The sequence below is a fragment of the Portunus trituberculatus genome, chromosome 48 (assembly GCF_017591435.1).
Source record: "Portunus trituberculatus isolate SZX2019 chromosome 48, ASM1759143v1, whole genome shotgun sequence".
NCBI classification, from domain to species: Eukaryota; Metazoa; Arthropoda; class Malacostraca; order Decapoda; family Portunidae; genus Portunus; species Portunus trituberculatus.
Genome location: NC_059302.1, coordinates 13,850,167 through 13,870,178, shown reverse-complemented (window position 1 = coordinate 13,870,178; position 20,012 = coordinate 13,850,167). Strand labels below are relative to the sequence as shown.

At 41.9% G+C, this 20,012-nt stretch overlaps 1 protein-coding gene across 1 annotated transcript in view; it reads left to right on the top strand.

Annotated features, from left to right (window-relative positions):
* The first annotated feature begins 14,235 nt into the window (after window positions 1-14,235).
* LOC123498933 overlaps window positions 14,236-20,012 on the top strand; it is an 8,723-nt gene continuing 2,946 nt past the window's right edge. The window contains exons 1-4 of the mRNA XM_045246500.1: window positions 14,236-14,372; window positions 16,735-16,831; window positions 17,503-17,682; window positions 17,918-18,045. Coding sequence (XP_045102435.1) covers window positions 16,804-16,831; window positions 17,503-17,682; window positions 17,918-18,045 — 336 coding nt within the window. The 5' untranslated portion in view covers window positions 14,236-14,372; window positions 16,735-16,803. The remainder of the gene's footprint in view (window positions 14,373-16,734; window positions 16,832-17,502; window positions 17,683-17,917; window positions 18,046-20,012) is intronic.

Genomic DNA, 20,012 nt, shown 5'->3' with positions numbered 1-20,012 from the left:
CTGCTCTGGATTCTGGAGGAACGAGAAGGAAACTATTTGGATGCTTTAAAAATGTTTTATTACTGAATCCTTTGTGATGCAGTAAACTCAATAGATTTCGGTAAAGACCCCTCGCCTTTTATTAAGTTATTTTTCCTTTATTTCTACCTATCCTCACACTTGATTCACATTTCCAAATATAGAGGAAAGCCGACACTGTTGCCCAGCACCTCCTTAAGCTGCCTTACCGAATGTCCATTTTTTTCGTACACACACGCACATACGCACGCACGCACACACACACGCACACACGCACACACACACACACACACACACACACACACACACACACACACACACACACAAACGCACACACACACACACACACACACACACACTTTATGAAACATGTTACTTTTTTTTTTTTATTTCATACTCAATGAAGACGGAAGCACAGTTTGCATATGAGCATAATTTTTTTTTTTATTTATTCATTTCGTGCGGCAAGTGCGCGAGTTTCCCAGAAATCGTTTGCACCACCACATCCTTGAAACACCACAGCATCTGCAGCCTGCATTCACTCTGTTCTGGGTCTTACCTCAACACATTTTAATCCCTTCAGTGCTATGACGCATTTTCATATTTATTCTACTTACTATTTAGTGATTTTAAACAGCTTCAGAAACTTACGTGGGGATCAAAATAGTAAAGATTCTGGCCAATAATTTTCTGACCTCTTTAAATCCTTCCTAATGTAAATAAAATCGTTTAATCATACTCGAACTGATGGTAAAAATGCGTCCCAGTTAAGAGGTTAAGAGGACATTTTTTTGTCATTAATGCTCTCAAGATTTTTTTTTTTTGTGTGTCAGCGGTTATACAGTAGCTTAACGAGGATTCCACTCCACCATTAAGAAACACAGCTTTGATAATCTGACTGATAGATTTTGTAACATTTCAGGGGAACAAAAGGTTTAAAAATACAAACCTATGCAATCAATCAATCTCTAGACACCAACTTTACCGTGCAATTAACTCAACGATACTTTTTCCTACCTGAACACTATAACTATATAATTTTTCATATCTAAACCTTCGGTAAAAATGTGTAATGTATAAATAATGTATCAGTCTATTAGTAAACTATCTCCTCAACATCCACGATTCCTAACATCTGTCTCTGTGTCCTGCGTGCCTTTATCTGGTGGAGGGAAAAGATTGTAGGAGGACCACACCATGCAGCCACGGCAGCGGTCTCTCCCCTCCCTTGGCTGTCAGCACCAAAGGAGATAGCACCGCTAGCCCGTGTGTGTGTGTGTGTGTGTGTGTGTGTGTGTGTGTGTGTGTGTGTGTGTGTGTGTGTGTGTGTGAGAGAGAGAGAGAGAGAGAGAGAGAGAGAGAGAGAGAGAGAGAGAGAGAGAGAGAGAGAGAGAATAAATAGTTCCGCTTATGTACATATATGAGGAAGATGTAAGCATCATTTAATATCTCACACTGGAATGCAATTAAGACGTGAAGGGAAAACAAGAGTGACACCAATACACACTTGAATAACACCCACAGTTGTTCCCAGAGATACACAATAACGAGGCCAAGAACGAAGCATAAAATACAGCAATTTATAAGTAGTTACAAAAATGAGGGGCAAAACCCAACCATGTACTTCTAAAAGTCAACAGATGGCGGGTGGTGCGTGCGTGCGTGCGTAGAGAGAGAGAGAGAGAGAGAGAGAGAGAGAGAGAGAGAGAGAGAGAGAGAGAGAGAGAGAGAGAATCCCATTGTTTCTTGCCTTCTTCCTCCTAACTAAGCATGAACCCTCGTCTTCACCACCGAGGGGAGTACATCTACAACTGAAAGCTTTAATCCATTCACTGTTGCTTCACGCGTCGCCCCTTCACCGCAAACCGCTCTCAAACATTTCTCTCTATTCTACAACTTTCTCTAAATATTCTACTGGATTAGTAATTGGGAAACCTCTAGTTTTAATCCCTCCTTTCCTCTGTGTAGGTTCTTGTAAATATTGTACAGTACTTGTTGTGCCTTGTTACATATCGCAATGAGAGAGTGAAAGGAAGGAAGGGGTAAAACAGTATATACGCTCGTGCAACGCGACTGACAAGGAAACCCTGGAGGCCACAAAAACTCTCCTTCGTGACAGGTACACGCGGCAAACGCTTAAAAATTCCCGTGCCATCGACCTCCGGTTGGTGAGGTTTGAAGGGCTGGCTGGAGCAGTGTGTGTGTGGCCGGTAAAGAATATTACCACACCACACACGAATATTTGGATCATTACCGCACTATTTTTCGTTATGTGTATCGTCTCTGTCCTCAAGGTCTAATACCTGAACAATTCACTTGAGGATAAAGTTCTCTTACGTACATGGTAGAGTCTGCTGCTGCTGTACATCGCGTTCTTTGGCACTGGGAGGCGGGAGCACATAGTTTCCTTCCCGTCATGATGTCAATCGATTCAATCCAATATGTAAACCTTTCTGAACTCGATAATAAAACAATGACTATAGACATGGCTGGACTGAAAGCATTTGTTCACTATAAATTTCATGAGATTATTCCAACATTCTGGCTTGTGCAATTTTAGCGAGTTTAATTAATGTCGATAATGTTCAATTGTCTCGTCTTAGTGATAAATACTTTTGATACCTCACTGCTGCATACCCCGCTTCGAAGCAACTTACGAGGGCGGGTGTGTGATGAACGCGGGCGTGGGCGGGAGGTGTGGCCGCGCCGCAAGCTGGAGTACTACTACTTGGAGGTCGAGTGAGTGGAGTGAGCTGAGCGGACCTTCATACATTAAGGTTCGAAAAAAAGTGTGCATATGGAAATTCCAAGATGACGGCGCCACCTTGTTCTGAACATCGATAAAGGAAGTCAGGAATGAGGATGTGAATGACGGCAAAGAATAATTTCACCAAAAAGCTAGAAAACGTAGTGTAATGGTTTCGAACTGCGCAACATCTCCATTATATTCAAAAGTTCTATTTATCATTACTCATAATTTTAAAGATGCTTTTTTATGGTTCTAGCGACAAACTAACAAGATTTTTCCACTATCATAAGGAGAGACATTTGAGAACTCGGCTGATAATTTCTGTATGTCTTTGAAAATAATTGTGGTGAGAGCGCTAAGCGTTTCAGAATATCGGGTAGAATACTAAAAGAAACGAGAGTATAAAAGATTCCTGATCATGAGAAATAGTACCTTAAGCGGTTGAGTCCATCGGCTGCTTTGCCACTGTAAACTATTTGAGGAGACAAGGAAATCCTGCTCGTCTCCCGCCAGCACTGTAGCCGTTATACGAGTATAATGAAAGCCGCATGCACACATACACTGCCAGTTCAGCCCAGCGAGAGTCAGTAGTCAGTTCAGTGCAAATGGTTGACCAATCTTCCCATATGGCTGCATCCAACGATTTTAATACCTAGTGTAAGCTAGGAGTCAGTGGATAAAAAGTAAGTGAATGGGTAAATTGTACTCTATATATGTCTCTTGCTCTCCCTACACCCTCTCCCCTCTCCCGGGCTCACTTTTCATTCACAAACACTAGGGTGCGTTTACACCAAGCGAATCGAATCGATTCAATTCATGAAGAATCAACATGATTTATGAATCATGTTGATTCGCCACATTAGTTTCAATGTAACCGTTTACACCAAGCGAATCGAGTTAATTCAGATCATGGCGATTCATGGCGATTCAGAATCAATGATTGGTTTGGACCAATTTTTTTTCATCAGTCAAGGCGATTCAGCTGAGGAGTAAGCACCATGCTAGTGGACGTCCTAATCAATTTAGTAAGAGAATAACGTTCATTATGATCCTAGTGATCCTGTGCACCGAAATCATGTACACGTATTGTGCTGAACCATAGCTGGAAAGGAACTGCTGTAGCCTATGAATTATTAGACAATATTATTCTGCATGTTAAAAAATAAAAAAAAAAGAATGACAACAGAAAGCGTTATGGACATGGTTTTATATTTTCATTTGGCAACTGTAGTGTGTATCGTCTACCTCTGAAAGGCGTGGTACAAAGTGATCGCCAGTCAGCCAGGCACCAGCCAGAGTGGGGAGTGGTGTAAACTTCCTTATATTACCCCCTGTGCCTCTGATTTCGTTCACTAAATACTACAGCCTGGCACGTCACAAAGTAAAAGTAAATATGACAAAATAATAGAATTAACATAACTGTATTTGTTTTAATATCCTCCGTAGTATACCGTTAAGCTTAAATAAAGAGTGAATGTATCAGTGGATCATTCTGTATTGCCACTCGACAGCGCCACCTGGCGAGACAAAGTATTCTTTCAGTGTCTGACATTCTTTTCTCAACCTAAATCTTCTAAACTTTGATTTAACACAGCCTGTTCTCGTGCTATACATGATAGAGATGTTGCCCACAAAAGGTACTTGAGCCTTCCATCTCCTGAATCTCATGCACTTTATATTTCTGCCCGGAATCATGCCAAGTCTGTTCCTCAACTTGCCAAACACTCCTTCATAAATAGAAAATGTCAAAATCTTTCAAACTCTAACTCCCCTCGTGACTTCTGGCATCTGGCCAAAAACATCTCCAATAACTTTACTTCTTCATCTTTCCTTTTTATATTTCATCCTGATGGCATCACTGCCATCTCTTCTGTCTCTAAAGCTGAACTCTTCAATCAAATGTTGATGGTTGATTCTGAGCTTGTCCTCCCTATTCTCCTTCCTTTGACTATTTCATGCCATCAATTAAAATTCTTCGTAATAATGTTTTCCATGCCCTCACTGGCCTAAACCCTCGGAATACTTATGGACCTGATGGGGTCCCTCCTATTGTTCTCAAAAACTGTGCTTCCGTGATTGCACCTTGCCTGGCCAAACTCAACTATGCCTATCGACTTTTACCTTTCCTACTTGCTGGAAGTTTGCATACATTCAGCCTGTTCCTAAAAAGGGTGACCGTTCTAATCCTCAAACTACCGTCCTATAGCTTTAATCTCTTGCTTGTCTAAAGTTTTTGAATCTATCCTCAATAGGAAGATTCTCAAACATCTGTCACTTCACAATCTTCTATCTGATCGCCAGTATGGCTTCCGTCAAGGTCGCTCTACTGGTGATCTTCTGGCTTTCCTTACTGAGTCTTGGTCATCCTCTTTTAGAGATTTCGGTGAAACTTTTGCTGTCGCGTTAGACATATCAAAAGCTTTTGATAGAGTCTGGCACAAAGCTTTGATTTCAAAACTGCCCTCCTACGGTTTCTATCCTTCTCTCTGCAACTTTATCTCAAGTTTCCTTTCCGACCGTTCTATTGCAGCCGTGGTAGACGGCCACTGTTCTTCTCCTAAATCTATTAACAGTGGTGTTCCTCAGGGTTCTGTCCTGTCACCCACTCTCTTTCTATTATTCATTAATGACCTTCTTAACCAAACTTCTTGCCCTATCCACTCCTACGCTGATGATACCACCTACATCTTTCCACGTCCTTTCAGAGACGACCAACCCTTCAGGAAGTCAACAGATCACGCAGGGACGCCACAGAACGCCTGACTTCTGATCTTTCTAAGATTTCTGATTGGGGCAGAGAAAACTTAGTAGTTTTCAATGCCTCAAAAACTCAATTCCTCCATCTAGGAGCTCGACACAACCTTCCAGACAACTATCCCCTCTTCTTCAATGACACTCAACTGTCTCCCTCTTCCACACTCAATATCCTCGGTCTGTCCTTTACTCATAATCTTAACTGGAAACTTCACATCTCATCTCTTGCTAAAACAGCTTCTATGAAGTTAGGCGTTCTGCTGCGTCTCCGCCAGTTTTTCTCACCCCTTCAACTGCTAACTCTGTACAAGGGCCTTATCCATCCCTGTATGGAGTACTCTTCGCATGTTTGGGGGTTCCACTCATACAGCTTTATTAGATAGGGTGGAATCAAAAGCTTTTCGTCTCATCAACTCTCCTCCTCTGACTGACTGTCTTCAGCCTTTTTCTCACCGCCGAAATGTTGGATTCCTTTCTATCGCTATTTTCATGCTAACTGCTCTGTTGATCTTGCTAACTGCATGCCTCCCCTCTTGCGGCTTCGCTCCACGAGGCTTTCTTCTTCCTCTCATCCCTATTCTGTCCAACCCTCTAATACAAGAGTTAACTAGTATTCTCAATCATTCATACCTTTCACTGGTAAACTCTGGAACTTCCTGCCTGTCTCTTTATTTCCAACTTTCTATGACTTAAATTCTTTTAAGAGAAAGGTGTCGAGACATTTGTCCTGAATTTTGACTAACTCTTTGAATATTTTATGGAGACTACAATTCCAGTGGGCCTTTTTTTTATAATTAATTTTCCCCTTGGTAGTTCTCCCTCTTACACACACACACACACACACACACACACACACACACACACACACACACAAATTCTTTCAGAGTGTCACGAACTGACATGGCTTCTGCTGTAGGCCTAGTACTTCTTGTTGGTGACAAGCTCCACCAACATCTTAAATTATTCTGTGGTTATCGAAAAGAAGTCCTAAAACCTTTCCGGATTATTGACCAAATCTGAGAACAAATGTCCAAAGCTCTCAAATTCAGGTCTTCTAGAATTAACTGCATGCAACTATATTCGTTGCCGACGCCTACGCCAACGCTTCCTCACCCACTGTAACACTGCTATTTCTGCAAAAGCTAATACGTCCGTACTTCCCAAAGGCTGCCTTGGTACTGAATCATCTGAATGATGTGAATCAGTAGGCTGGAAGCAGTGATGTTAAGCTGCGTTTTTTAATGCCCCTACGGCTAGACCTCGCCTTAAGGCAGGCTTAAGCAAAACCTGGGACAATGGAAAACGGGCCTGCTAGACCTTCGATCACGTGACCAGTCACCAGCTGACAGATGACAACAATAAAGATGGCAGACGAACAGGAAGTGCAAGATATGCTGCAGCTTTGTAACTTATCTTTCCTACATAACATAACATAACATAAATAATAGGATAGCAAAGGGCCACCAGGGCCCATCTAGGTTATCCTGTATCAGTCGCACAGCGACCTCGTCATCAGTACTTAAAGTTACACTTACAAGTACACAATACATTATATACTAATTCTAAATATTTGGCCCATTAACAGGGTAAGTCCTGCAGCGAAATCCTCTACAATTTGTGGTCCCCATACATGGGGATCATGTCTTGTTTAACTATAGTAAATTTCTTATAAAAACTATCATGCAGCGCTATACATAATTATAAATCTAATAAATTTAAGTGCTTATCTAATCTGTTTTTAAACATTGTCAAACTAGTGCTATTTACAACCGTCTCTGGCAATGCATTCCAGAAGTCTACCACCCTATGACTAAAGAAATATTTTCTTATATCTAACCTGCAGCCTTGCTTTCTAATCTTCCTGCCATGATTTGTAGTCCTACTTCCCTCCTCTAAGGTAAAGAAAGATCTCACATCTATGTAGTTTGTATCTGAGAACATTTTAAATATCCCCTCTTATACATCTCCTCTCAAATGAAAACATGTTTAATGCCTTTAATCTATCTCTATACTCCAGGCGCTTCAAAGCTGGTATCATCCTAGTTGCTATCTTTCCTCCCTGCATCAACAGTCCAGTCCATCATGTTTCCAGACTTGCCAGAGATACCAGAAGATACTGAAACAGCATTCAGTTTGGTGCAGAACTATCAACAGCAGCTAATGGAGCATTCATTCGTCATGTCTTATCATTTGTTTATTTACATGTGACGTCACAACTGGCTAGCGGAAAGTCGAGCCTGCTCTGCAGCTGGCTTGAGTTTGGCCGGCCCTGCCTTAAGGCGGGCTACGCTCTGGCTCAAGTTTGGGGACATGAAAGAACACAAAATGACGTCAGCCTTAAGCCAGGCTTAAGGCTGCCTTAAGCGTGGACTATCAAAAAAGCGCCTTTAACTTTTCTAGCCCACATTGTCGTACCGAACCACCAGAATTATCGTATTTTGCCTAATATTATCGTACATCCAAAGGAAAAATAATATACACACATCAGAACTGCATTATACACTGTATTGAACATTTCATTAATTTTCATTCATTTTCATATGCAAATGACATACTACACATACAAAGGTTACACAAAGGTGTGTGTGTGTGTGTGTATATATATATATATATATATATATATATATATATATATATATATATATATATATATATATATATATATATATATATATATATATATATATATATATATATATATATATATATATATATATATATATATATATATATATATATATATATATATATATATATATATATATATATATATATATATATATATAATGAAAACTGTATATTGATAAAAGCTTACGTACAGTGTCAATGTGCATGTATCTCCAAGGGGTCAACGTATCAGTCAATCGTCAGTCCATCACTCTCCGCAACACAACCTACACTGGAAAACCCTTATTATTTATTCCTTTATTTATTGTTGCCCATTAGTGCCACATAATGAGAATGTTTTGTTTTTTCATACCGTTATACGTCAAATAGAACATATGATAAGAGAAGGAAAACTCGCCCTTCACCATACTAACACTAAGAGTCACACTAATAAGATCATTTTGTCACTTGACACTGACTGTGACTGACAGCGTCTCTCTCCTTTTCCTTCCCTCCCAGTCCCCAGCCCCTCTCTCTCTCTGAAATGTTGACATCAATATTTTTTTCTTTACACAATTATTGCAGTACCTTATTACAAATAAAAAAGAAAAATACTTTGCCACTCAATTATCGTATATTGGTGTACGATTCTTACCTATGTATCGTACATCGTACAAACAGCCATATTATCGTACAAATACGATAATTATCGTACAATTAACATCACTGGCTGGAAGTATGTAGTTTAAAAAATGACTCGATTCAGATGATTCTTCATGAATTGAATCGATTCGATTCGCTTGATGTAAACGCACCTTAACACAGATAAAATACTTAAAGCACTGTCAAATGAATTAACAGCCTCACTTCTCACTTACAGCTACTTTCAGCTAAAATACAAAAGAGTTGACCCATAGCGTAGAGTAGTAGTAGTAGTAGTAGTAGTAGTAGTAGTAAGTAGTAGTAATTATGGGAATCTTTCTAGAAGCTAATGTGTTGCATATGGTGAAAAACACCATACACACACACACACACACACACACACACAGAGAGAGAGAGAGAGAGAGAGAGAGAGAGAGAGAGAGAGAGAGAGAGAGAGAAAATAAAAGTGAATATTGACGTAGAACCTTGGAAAGTAGTGGAAGAGCGCGGCATAAGTGTTTCAGAATGGATTCGAGGCAGGGTAGACCGAAGCCACGATTGGTGAAGGCAGTGCCAGCCTTGTCCTCAGCACACCATACCATACCATACCATACCACACCACCACACTGGTTGAACTTTACAGTAGCTTGGGGAAAGGGGGAGGTGAAGCAGCTACCATCACACTCGGTGATGCCTAATTAAATAAAGATGAGTGGAGACGTTAAAACACACACACACACACACACACACACACACACACACACACACACACACACACGGTAAAACACAAAAAATCATGCCACATATGGACGAAGAGAGCCAGCAAGAAAAGGCAGCTAACAGGCTGCCGCCCTCGTGACGTCACGACCTAACCTGACCTGGCGGGTTGATGACGTCACGCCCCGGCCGGAGAGGGGAAGGCGAACTATTTCACGTTATGTAAATAATTAGAAAAATGGCCCCTCGAAAAAACGGCCTAGATCCGAATGCTTTACATATTCTGACTTTAGCACATACTTTAACTAACATAAAAAAATATAAAAAGATTCCAAATTTCAGTAATATTAAAGATTTTTGAAAAGAACAATATATAAACTGTTGGAACATTGACCACCCTTAAAAAAAAAAGAAATATCAGCACATTTTCATTTCAAAGGAACGAAACATTTTTAGAAAAATATGAAGTCTTTTCCAACATTTTAGAGTGAGGCAGAGCCAGAAATAATTCATTCAAAGAGGTAACAATAAAACTATTGTTGGAAAATTGACACCGTTAGAAAACAATTCTGCTCCAGTAATACCACTAACCAAGAAGGCGAAACGCTTTAAAACACATGAACTATTTCTTTAAAACCATAGCAACTTGATACTGGCTCAAAAAAAAAAAAAAAAAAAAACCTGCAGCTCCTGAAAATTTGGCGCCCAAAAACATCCTTATTTAACGCAAAAGCAACGCTAAGAACTACATGCTACACCCGACACACGAACGAAAAACACTTCAAACAAAACTAAATACTTGTAAAAAGCATCAGATCTTACTAGTGAGCCTAAATAAACTGTCCAAGAATTAAAGAAAATAATCCTGGATTTCGAGGCAGACTGGAGCAGGCATAGCCAAGATGGCGGCAGGACCGTGGAGGGAGTCGACGCCCCCCCCTCCCATCCTTGTACCTCACTCAAATCTTAAAAAAATGTAAACCTGCCCATGGCGGGTGTATCTCAATAGCTGATATTAAAGCTTAGTAACGCGGCTTCATGTTATTGCAAGACAGGCGTATAATAGTGAGAGATAAGGCTGGAAATAGCTAATAAAAGAAGAATCCAAGATGGCGGTGGGGGTCTGTAGGTGGGTTCACTCGCCCGCACTACGTCATCAACACCTTCACCAAACTCAAAACCTGGTCATGGCGGCTGTGTCTGAACAGTTGGTATTAAAAGTTTAGTGACATGGTTACATATTGAGGCAAAACAGACCTATAATAATGAGATAAGGTAGGTTATGTCATTAAATAGGGACGATCCAGCCACCATCTCAGCCTTTTTGTATTAATAATTAGCTAAATATTAATACAAAAAGGTAAATGATAGGTTGATAACATCGAAAATACCTTAATAACTAATGATAAAGCTTTGAAAATGACACGGAAGGCATTTGATGATATTTCCAGAGTTATTGTGTCATGGCCGTACTCACCCCTCTGTGGTTCTGTTATGTAGCTTTACTTCAGCAATAAGATGATTTGGAGACGTGGAAAGTCAACTCAGTCTTGCTAATCTGTCACTAGAACCTTAAAAACACTCGTGAAATCCCGTGCTGACAATCAGAGCCTTTCGAGAGTAGAAATCTTGTTAATATGTCACTGGAATCGTAAAAAGACTCAAAATCCCATGTCAATTTAACCACAGGCTTTTAAATGTAGTAGTAGCTGCTAACTCACCCACCTCCTGCCATCATGAAAGAATGAAAAGGACTGCTGTAGGGAAACTGGAAGGTAGGTGGCGCCACGGCCTGGATCGGCGTAGCAACAGTTCCCATATTAACTAGCTCATCATTTGAAAAGAAAGTTTGTTATTACAGAGGTATTGATATAACAGCATAGATAGGTACTATAACATGCCTGTTACTTATATTCGTAGTAATGATTATGATATAAGTAGGTATAAAGTAATGTGAATCCTGTTGGTCCACCTCTGTTCGGAACGCGCACATTAACTATTACGTAACATTTTGATCAGAAGTGTCTTAAGCAGGCTACGGCTTGTTGCTATACGCTTGTTTCTTGATGTATGTTATGGTTATGCGAGCATAGAGCTAACCAGTATTCTCAATCACTCATACCTTTCTCTGGTGAACTCTGGAACTCCCTGCCTGCTTCTGTATTTCCATCTTTCTACGACATTTGTCCCTAAATTTTAGGTAGCTCACTTGACCTTAAAGGGAACTGGCAATCCAATGGGCCTTTTTTTTCCCACTTTTATTGCCCTTGGCCAGTTACTCCTATGCATAAAAAAAATAATAACCAATGTGTCTATCTGTCTCTCTCCTCCCATTGAAAAAAAGACAGAATCGGCTCTGTGTGATTACTTTTAATCAGCTGACGACATCACAAGGCATGGATGACTAGTTGTTCACTTCTAAATACATTAAACCTCAAAGCACGAGTGGTAAAGGCTTGCTGCGATCATTAATTCAATTAAAAGATGGAAAATTACAGATAAAATTGTTCAAAACTATATAAATTAGAAAAGTTTCTCTCTCTCTCTCTCTCTCTCTCTCTCTCTCTCTCTCTCTCTCTCTCTCTCTCTCTCTCTCTCTCTCTCTCTCTCTCTCTCTCTCTCTCTCTCTCTCTTCTTCTTCTTCTTCTTCTTCTTCTTCTTCTTCTTCTTCTTCTTCTTCTCCTCCTCCTCCTCCTCCTCCTCCTCCTCCTCCTCCTCCTCCTCCTCCTCCTCCTCCTCTCTCTCTCTCTCTCTCTCTCTCTCTCTCTCTCTACCTCCATCGCCTTCTCTGCTCTCTGTCCCTGTGCCTCTTAGAAATGTCCCCACCTCCGCTCTTGTGGGTTGGGTGCAACAGCCTACTGCCGCGGCTGCTACTCCCGCACCACAGGCGTGTGACCCTGCAGCACATGTTCAAGCTCCTGGCTGAGGTCAGTGTCGATGTCAAGGACTTGACTATCGGGGTCACTGCCTTGGAACAACAACTCGCGGCGGCCGCCTCTGAGCAGGCCGAAGTTCCTGACAACGTCACCAAGAGTCTATTTGTTTACCACTTGGAGTCCTTTGCGTTGCGCTAAACTCCATTGTTCCCTTCAGATATCGCCCTGCACCGCCTACTGCAGGGATGACGTATCTCCTCCTGGACCTTCCTTCACCTCCAGTAAGACCACACGGCCGTAAATCTCATTATGGAGAGGCCAGCGTGTCCCTCCCTCTTCACTTTCCCTCAGCCCTCGTGCCGTATATCAGGTCCCAGGGGGGCGTGGTCCCCTGAGCCGCGACAGCCAGCGATAACAGGCCATCATTACCTTGTTAGTGCCTGGAGGGGGAGGAAGGCACGGCTGGTAGCGCCTCCCCCTCCTGCTTGGGGGCAAAGGGTGGAGCTGGACAGGAATGGTCGCGGTGAAGGATTTTATTTTATATGTTTTCGTGGAAACTAATAAGATAATAAATTCCATAAGGCAGAGATCGATAGTTTCAATGAATAGACTCACTCCATCAGTATTTGGACGGAGTAATCTGCAAAGGGCGAAATATCTGCTTTTTCTTTCTTTTTCTTTTGAGGAGAGAATACGATAGAAAGTATTAAACAGGGAAGCGTTTAGGAGTGGATATTAGCATAGAAAAAATGATAGTAAATGAATAAGAATGAGGTGTGTAAGCGCAAGCAAAATACAAGCCATGTGGTGAGGAATGATGTGTGTTAATGCAGTGTAGGATGGAGTAGTGTGGTGGTATGGTATGGTGTGCCTTTTGAGCGATGTGGTGTAATGTGGTGTAGTGCGTCCCGTGGTGGTATGTATGTAATGTTTGGTGTGGTGTGTTGTGTGGTGTGGTGTGACCCGGTACGGTGTGATGTGGTGCTATGTGTGTGGTGTGTGGTGTGGTGTGGTGAGGTGTGGTGTGGTGTTGAGCGATGTGGTGTAATGTGGTGTGTTGCGGCTCGGTGCGGTGTGGTGTGGTGTGGTGAGGTATGGCGGCCTGAATATTCAAGACCAAGAAAACAAAGGCTGAAGAGATTTTTGCAAAGAAGACAGAAGAGACGCAAAGTGTGGTAAGCGGCAGCATGCGGGATGAAGGGGTGGGCGGGCGGTGGGCGGACGGCGGGCGGCGGTGAGCAGTGGGCGGGGTGGGAGTGAGGCATGCGGGAGCCATGTTATCAGGAACAAACAGGGTCCGCACGACACCTCCGGCAGGAAATTATGCAGAAATTACTTGTATGCTCTGAAGCTAAGGTTTTTTTCAACATCTTTTTCAAAATACACAAAATATAGTTAACGTGATCCTGCTGCAGCGGCGGGTGGAGGATGGAGGTGCGGTAACAAAACAAGAATAGTGATGAAGCTTACGGGAAAAAAAATGGAGAGAATACATGACACACTGCATGATATCCGCATGGAAATTACGAAAACAAAGGAGAACAAACAGGCTGCATTGCTCGACCTGCATTTAATTAACATACAGAACCTGGCATACGAAGGAAGGACGGGGACCTACCCAGTGCCTGCCATGAGCTGTACGTCAGCCTGCAATAAGGATGATTAAAAAGATAAAGAAGAGGGACACCCCTTATCAATACCCTCCCATTACTCTCCAGCCCCAGTCCCTCCTCCTGCCTCCCTCCACCCAGCATCCTCCCTGCCACGCTAGGTCCTCTCAGCTCCCCTCTTTTCCCGCCCTGATCCAGAAGGGGGCGGGGCGGAGATGGAAGGGCCTCGCGTCGCCTGCCATTACCACAGTGTTGCCTGCGACCCCTCCCAAGGGTGGCGACCTGGAGTAGCCGCGGACACCACACCGCCGCACTCAACACACTTTGTCGCCGGGAAGGAATTAACGACTTATTTTGTTAAGCACGGAAGTGATCTAGTGCGAGGAAAATAAGAAGTTTGTAAGTTATAGAGTAGGAAGGACAAGAGTGTGTTTGTGGCGTGTGAACTACTCTGCAAGGATTTAAATAGGAAGTTGGTAGTGGATGGTATGCGTCGTTGTCACGTCACACCGGCCAGGTGCTGAACATTGCCCAGTGTGTGTCGTGTATCACTGTGTTGAGGCAACCCGATACAGCGCTCAGTGAACGTGCTTTGCCTGAAGAGTGTGGTGGCTGCTGCTGAGGAGTGTTTCGGCGTCATTCTCCAGTGAAAACAATAAATAATAGTTGTGGTGGTGGTGGTGGTGGTGGTATAATAATAATAATAATAATAATAATAATAATAATAATAATAATAATAATAATAATAATAATAATAATAATAATAATAATAATAATAATAATAATAATAATAATAATAATAATAATAATAATAATAATAATGATAATAATAATAATAATAATAATAATGATAATGATAATGATAATAGTAATAACAATAATAATAATGATAATAATAATGATTATAATAATAATAATAATAATAATAATAATAATAATAATAATAAATAATAATAATAATAATAATAACAATAATAATAATAATTAAGAAAAATAATAACAATAATAATGATAAGGGTAATGATTATATAATGATACCACCACCACCACCACCATCACCACCACCACCACCACCACCACCCCACCACCACCACCAATACTACTACTACAGATAATATTAATGACGGCAGTATTATCAATATTATTATTTTTCTATTATCATCACCATCATAACTACTACTACTACTACTACAGATAATATTAATGAGGGCAGTATTATCATTGTTATAATTTTTTATTATCATCATCATTATCAGGATTATCATTATATATCATTAATCGTATTATCAGTACAATTACTATCAAAATCATAATACCTTTTATCAACTACCATTATCAGTGTCATCAGTTACTGATAAAACAACTATGTTATCACCATCATTACGAAAAAAAAGTAGCATATCTTATAAGAACATGATACAAAAACATTTCTGATCACCATTCTCGTCACACCTGTGCACATTTCAGCCACACTTTTTTTTTATTATTATTATTTTTTTTTTCATAAGGGAGCATCAGGAGTGACGGCACAATGCACTGTCAGGGTGTTTGCAAGCCGCTGACGAGCATGAATACTGGAGACTGTTAGAGTTCAGACCGCCGACACATGATTTCCATTAGCACCAAATACAGACTTGCCTCGCGGCCGCTCACCTTCCCGCCTCCTTAGTGCTGCGCCTTCTTCATCTCACGCATCAAAACCCTCGTTTTTATGAGGAAAATGACATCTGCAGCCTTTACCGTTGCTTTAGGTTTTTATGAAAAAGGCACAATATCGAATCTCGGTCAGTTTAGACGCAGACCTGAAACACTAATCTTAGCTGTTCTGAAGAGGTACAGAGTTTTCCTTTATTAGGATTCTATCCTCGAACGTTTCCGCGCCTGATCTCGACAGCTTCTAACAGGCTCTAGTGGAGGCTATTAAGAGGTGCTATTTGGGTGTTTTTGTGCCTACAGGGATAGTTTAGGTAGAATTCTGTTCCGTCAATCGGGAGAGCAAAGTGTTTAAGAATATGAACCTTACAACGATCATTAATTCGTTACCAATGTAGATCCAATCTGAAATACCCACATGTAATACTGATCCTACCAGTAAATATACATGGATTAACGTGTCTTAAAAATGTGTTATGAACTGCCATGGCCACTCACAATTAAAAGAGTGGAAAAGAGAAGGAAATCTAGGATGCTGGCAGGAAGGGAAGGAGAGACTTGAAATTATTATATATATATATATATATATATATATATATATATATATATATATATATATATATATATATATATATATATATATATATATATATATATATATATATATATATATTTCGTTAAACACAAGATAGATTAGTGACGTAAAGAAAAAAAAAAAAAACTATCAGTGCTGAAACAAAAATGACATTGGTGTGCTTCCTTTTCTTGCAGTATTTTGTGAGTTGCTACTGGTGCTGCCAGAGCATATGTAGTGATAGTAGTAATTGTAAAAGCGCATGAACTGTTATAGAATTAGTTTCTTTGTATCAGAAGCGTCGTGCCATCGCTGCGCCTTAAGGGGCAAGTGCTGGAGACTTAGTACGTCTATCGCCAGTCACCGGAGTGCCATTAATGCTCTATAGGGAAGGCGTCTGTGAATTGGTTGCATAAACATGAAAGATATGCACTCTTGGCGATGTTCTCAGTGGTAACCAACAATGTAATCTATTCATGTGTGATTAAGAGCGGCTTCTAATATTTATAGTCCCTTCTGTGTTTCGTGTTGCAGGGGCATGCATATGGTGGTGCTGGAGGTGGTAGTGTCAGTTTCTACTTGCACGTACCCGAGTAACTGACCATGCTGTTTGTGCTTCGATTAATCATCGGTAAGTCTTTCTCCCTCTATGTTTCTTTCCTCTCCTCGACGCCATACCCTCCCAACATTCAGGTGCAATAAGTCAACCAATCTTTGCCTCCTCGCGTTCGCTGGAAATTATTTGCTTTCATGCTAATATAATTATGCTATACACTCCAGTGGTTCCAGTAATGTAAAAGTTAATGGACGTAGCCCACGAAACTCAATTACATAAAACACGCAGTGAGAAGCAGTTAATGATTAGGTTGTTACTGAAAGCGCAACGGTATTCTAATGTAGAAAATCAATGACAGTCCTCCATTTCAGCCAACAATACACAATGTTGCTGATGAAGTAAGCGTTCACCTTCATCTTATTCATGTAATGTTATGATGGTTTTATACAGCAGAGAAATATCCAGCTGCCGACTCTGATGTTTGTTTGACCAATACGACAACTGGTGTGTGCGAGCAGACGAAATCATTACATTGTCTATCGATCATAATATTAATCCCACAAACATACTGATATTGTTTCAGTGTGGTTAAAGTCTGACATTAACTTGTAAATACAAACAAGAAAAAAAAATCTTCATGCATTCGTTGAGATGTAAAAATGTGTTGTCCTCGTCTCTTGTCTCTCTTAACTACCATGACTGATTCCAACACCACTAATTACTGCTTCCCTTGGCGCGGCGATCAGGGTGCGCCATGGTAACCCTGGGTGTGGGGGTGCGCATGACCTCCATGAGCAGTCCCAGGTACGTGATGGAGGGCACCAATATCACCCTTAGGTGCGAGTTTGACCTGGAGGGAGACGACCTGTACTCCCTGCTTTGGTGGCGTGGCGGCTCCGTCCTGCTCCGCTACACGCCGCCGCACGGTAAGCACCTCTCCTGCCCAACATTTGTGACTTTCTCTAAACTATCAGAAAAGTATTGCGTCTGCCTGCGGACTGTAATTCAATACTGATTTTGGGATATTAATGACCTGCGCATATACAAATAATATCTTGGCTTATGTAGTGATTGTCACGTACTATAATAATTATTATTCTCTCTCTCTCTCTCTCTCTCTCTCTCTCTCGTGGGCGGCACCTGAGGCGGCCATCATTACAGGTGAGGGTCTGGACAGCTGGGATGAGGAGGACCTGGGTGAGGAGGAGCAGGTGCTGCTGGACCCTATCAGTAACGTCACCACGCGCCCTCTGGCCTGGTTCCCCTCCCGGGGACTCGATGCCCAGGTGGTGAGTGTCTGCCGCCGCCATCTTAACTGATACTTAATTGTTACTTAGTACTTTGTACAGGGATATTCCCAAATTGTCATCCGGTGTATGGTGCTCAGGTGAGGCTCATGAATTCCATTAATTCAAGTCTTGATGGCGTTTATTCATGCAAATATTGAAACATTTAGTACACACACACACACACACACACACACACACACACACATACAGGTCTCAGGCCTATCCGAAGATCGGAAATAATGAGCTCTGAGCTCGCTCTGTAGGGTAACGTCTGGCTGTCTCGTCAGAGACTGCAGCAGATCAAACAGTGAAACACACACACACACACACACACACACACACACACACACACACACACACACACACACACACACACACACACACACAAGCCAGAGGACCGGGGTTCGATTCCCCGGCCGGGTGGAGATATTTGGGTGTGTTTCCTTTCATGTGTAGCCCCTGTTCACCTAGCAGTGAGTAGGTACGGGATGTAAATCGAGAAGTTGTGACCTTGTTGTCCCGGTGTGTGGTGTGTGCCTGGTCTCAGGCCTATCCGAAGATCGGAAATAATGAGCTCTGAGCTCGTTCCGTAGGATAACGTCTGGCTGTCTCGGCAGAGACTGCAGCAGATCAAACAGTGAAACACACACACACACACACACACACACACACACACACAAGAGACGAGGACAACACATTTTTACATCTCAGTCCTACCCGAAGATCGGTCTATGAGCTCTGAGCTCGCTCCGTAATGGGGAAGACTGTCTGGGTGACCAGCAGGATATCGAGGTTAATTACACACATGTAGTGTAGTGGTTAGCACACTCAGCTCACAACTGGGAAGGCCCGGGTTCGAGTCCCGGAAGTCTCTTAATATGAAGCCCCTTGTTCACCTAGCAACAAGTAGGTACGGGATGTAACTCGAGGGGTTGTGGCCTCACTTTCCCGATGTGTGGAGTGTGTGTTGTGGTTTCAGTCCTACCCGAAGATCGGTCTATGAGCTCTGAACTCGCTCCATAATGGGGAACGCTGGCTGGGTGACCAGCAGGCGACCCTGGTGAATTACACACACACACACACACACACACACACACACAAAAGAAAAATTGGATAAGTGTAGATATGGAGACAGGACCACAGGAGCATAAAGCCCAGGCCCTGTAAAACTACAACTAGGTAAATACAACTAGGTAAATAAATACACACACCCGGTAGCTCAGTGGTTAGAGCGCTGGCTTCACAAGCCAGAGGACCGGGGTTCGATTCCCCGGCCGGGTGGAGATATTTGGGTGTGTCTCCTTTCACGTGTAGCCCCTGTTCACTTAGCAGTGAGTAGGTACGGGATGTAAAACGAGGAGTTGTGACCTTGTTGTCCCGGTGTGTGGTGTGTGCCTGGTCTCAGGCCTATCCGAAGATCGGAAATAATGAGCTCTGAGCTCGTTCCGTAGGGTAACGTCTGGCTGTCTCGTCAGAGACTGCAGCAGATCAAACAGTGAAACACACACACACACACACACACTATACTACTACTATATATTACTACTACTACTACTACTATTGATGTTGTCACAAAGAGAGATCGTTTTTGAAAATCATCTTTCCAATACAAAGAGAAAAGTAGTTTAGTCTTCGGTAAGTCTGTAGAGCTGATCATAGCACCAGTCTCCCGCACCAAAAAATAAAGGATGAAACACAACAGCATGGCGGGGCCCAGTACATGAAGATTTCGTGTGCGATCCTGACATGGTTAACGAGGGGCTTTACCTTCCATCCCCCGAGCAATTACCGCCACTATCACACCAATCAGAGCACAAGCCCACTCCCTCTGCTTCCCTCTACCCGGGGACACCCTGCAGTGTATGGTGATGTGTGACCTTGATCTCTTGTGATTTACTGGTGTTCGTGTGTTCTTTTATTTCTTTTAATTTTATTTATGGGGATGCTCATGATCAATCTAAAAGCAA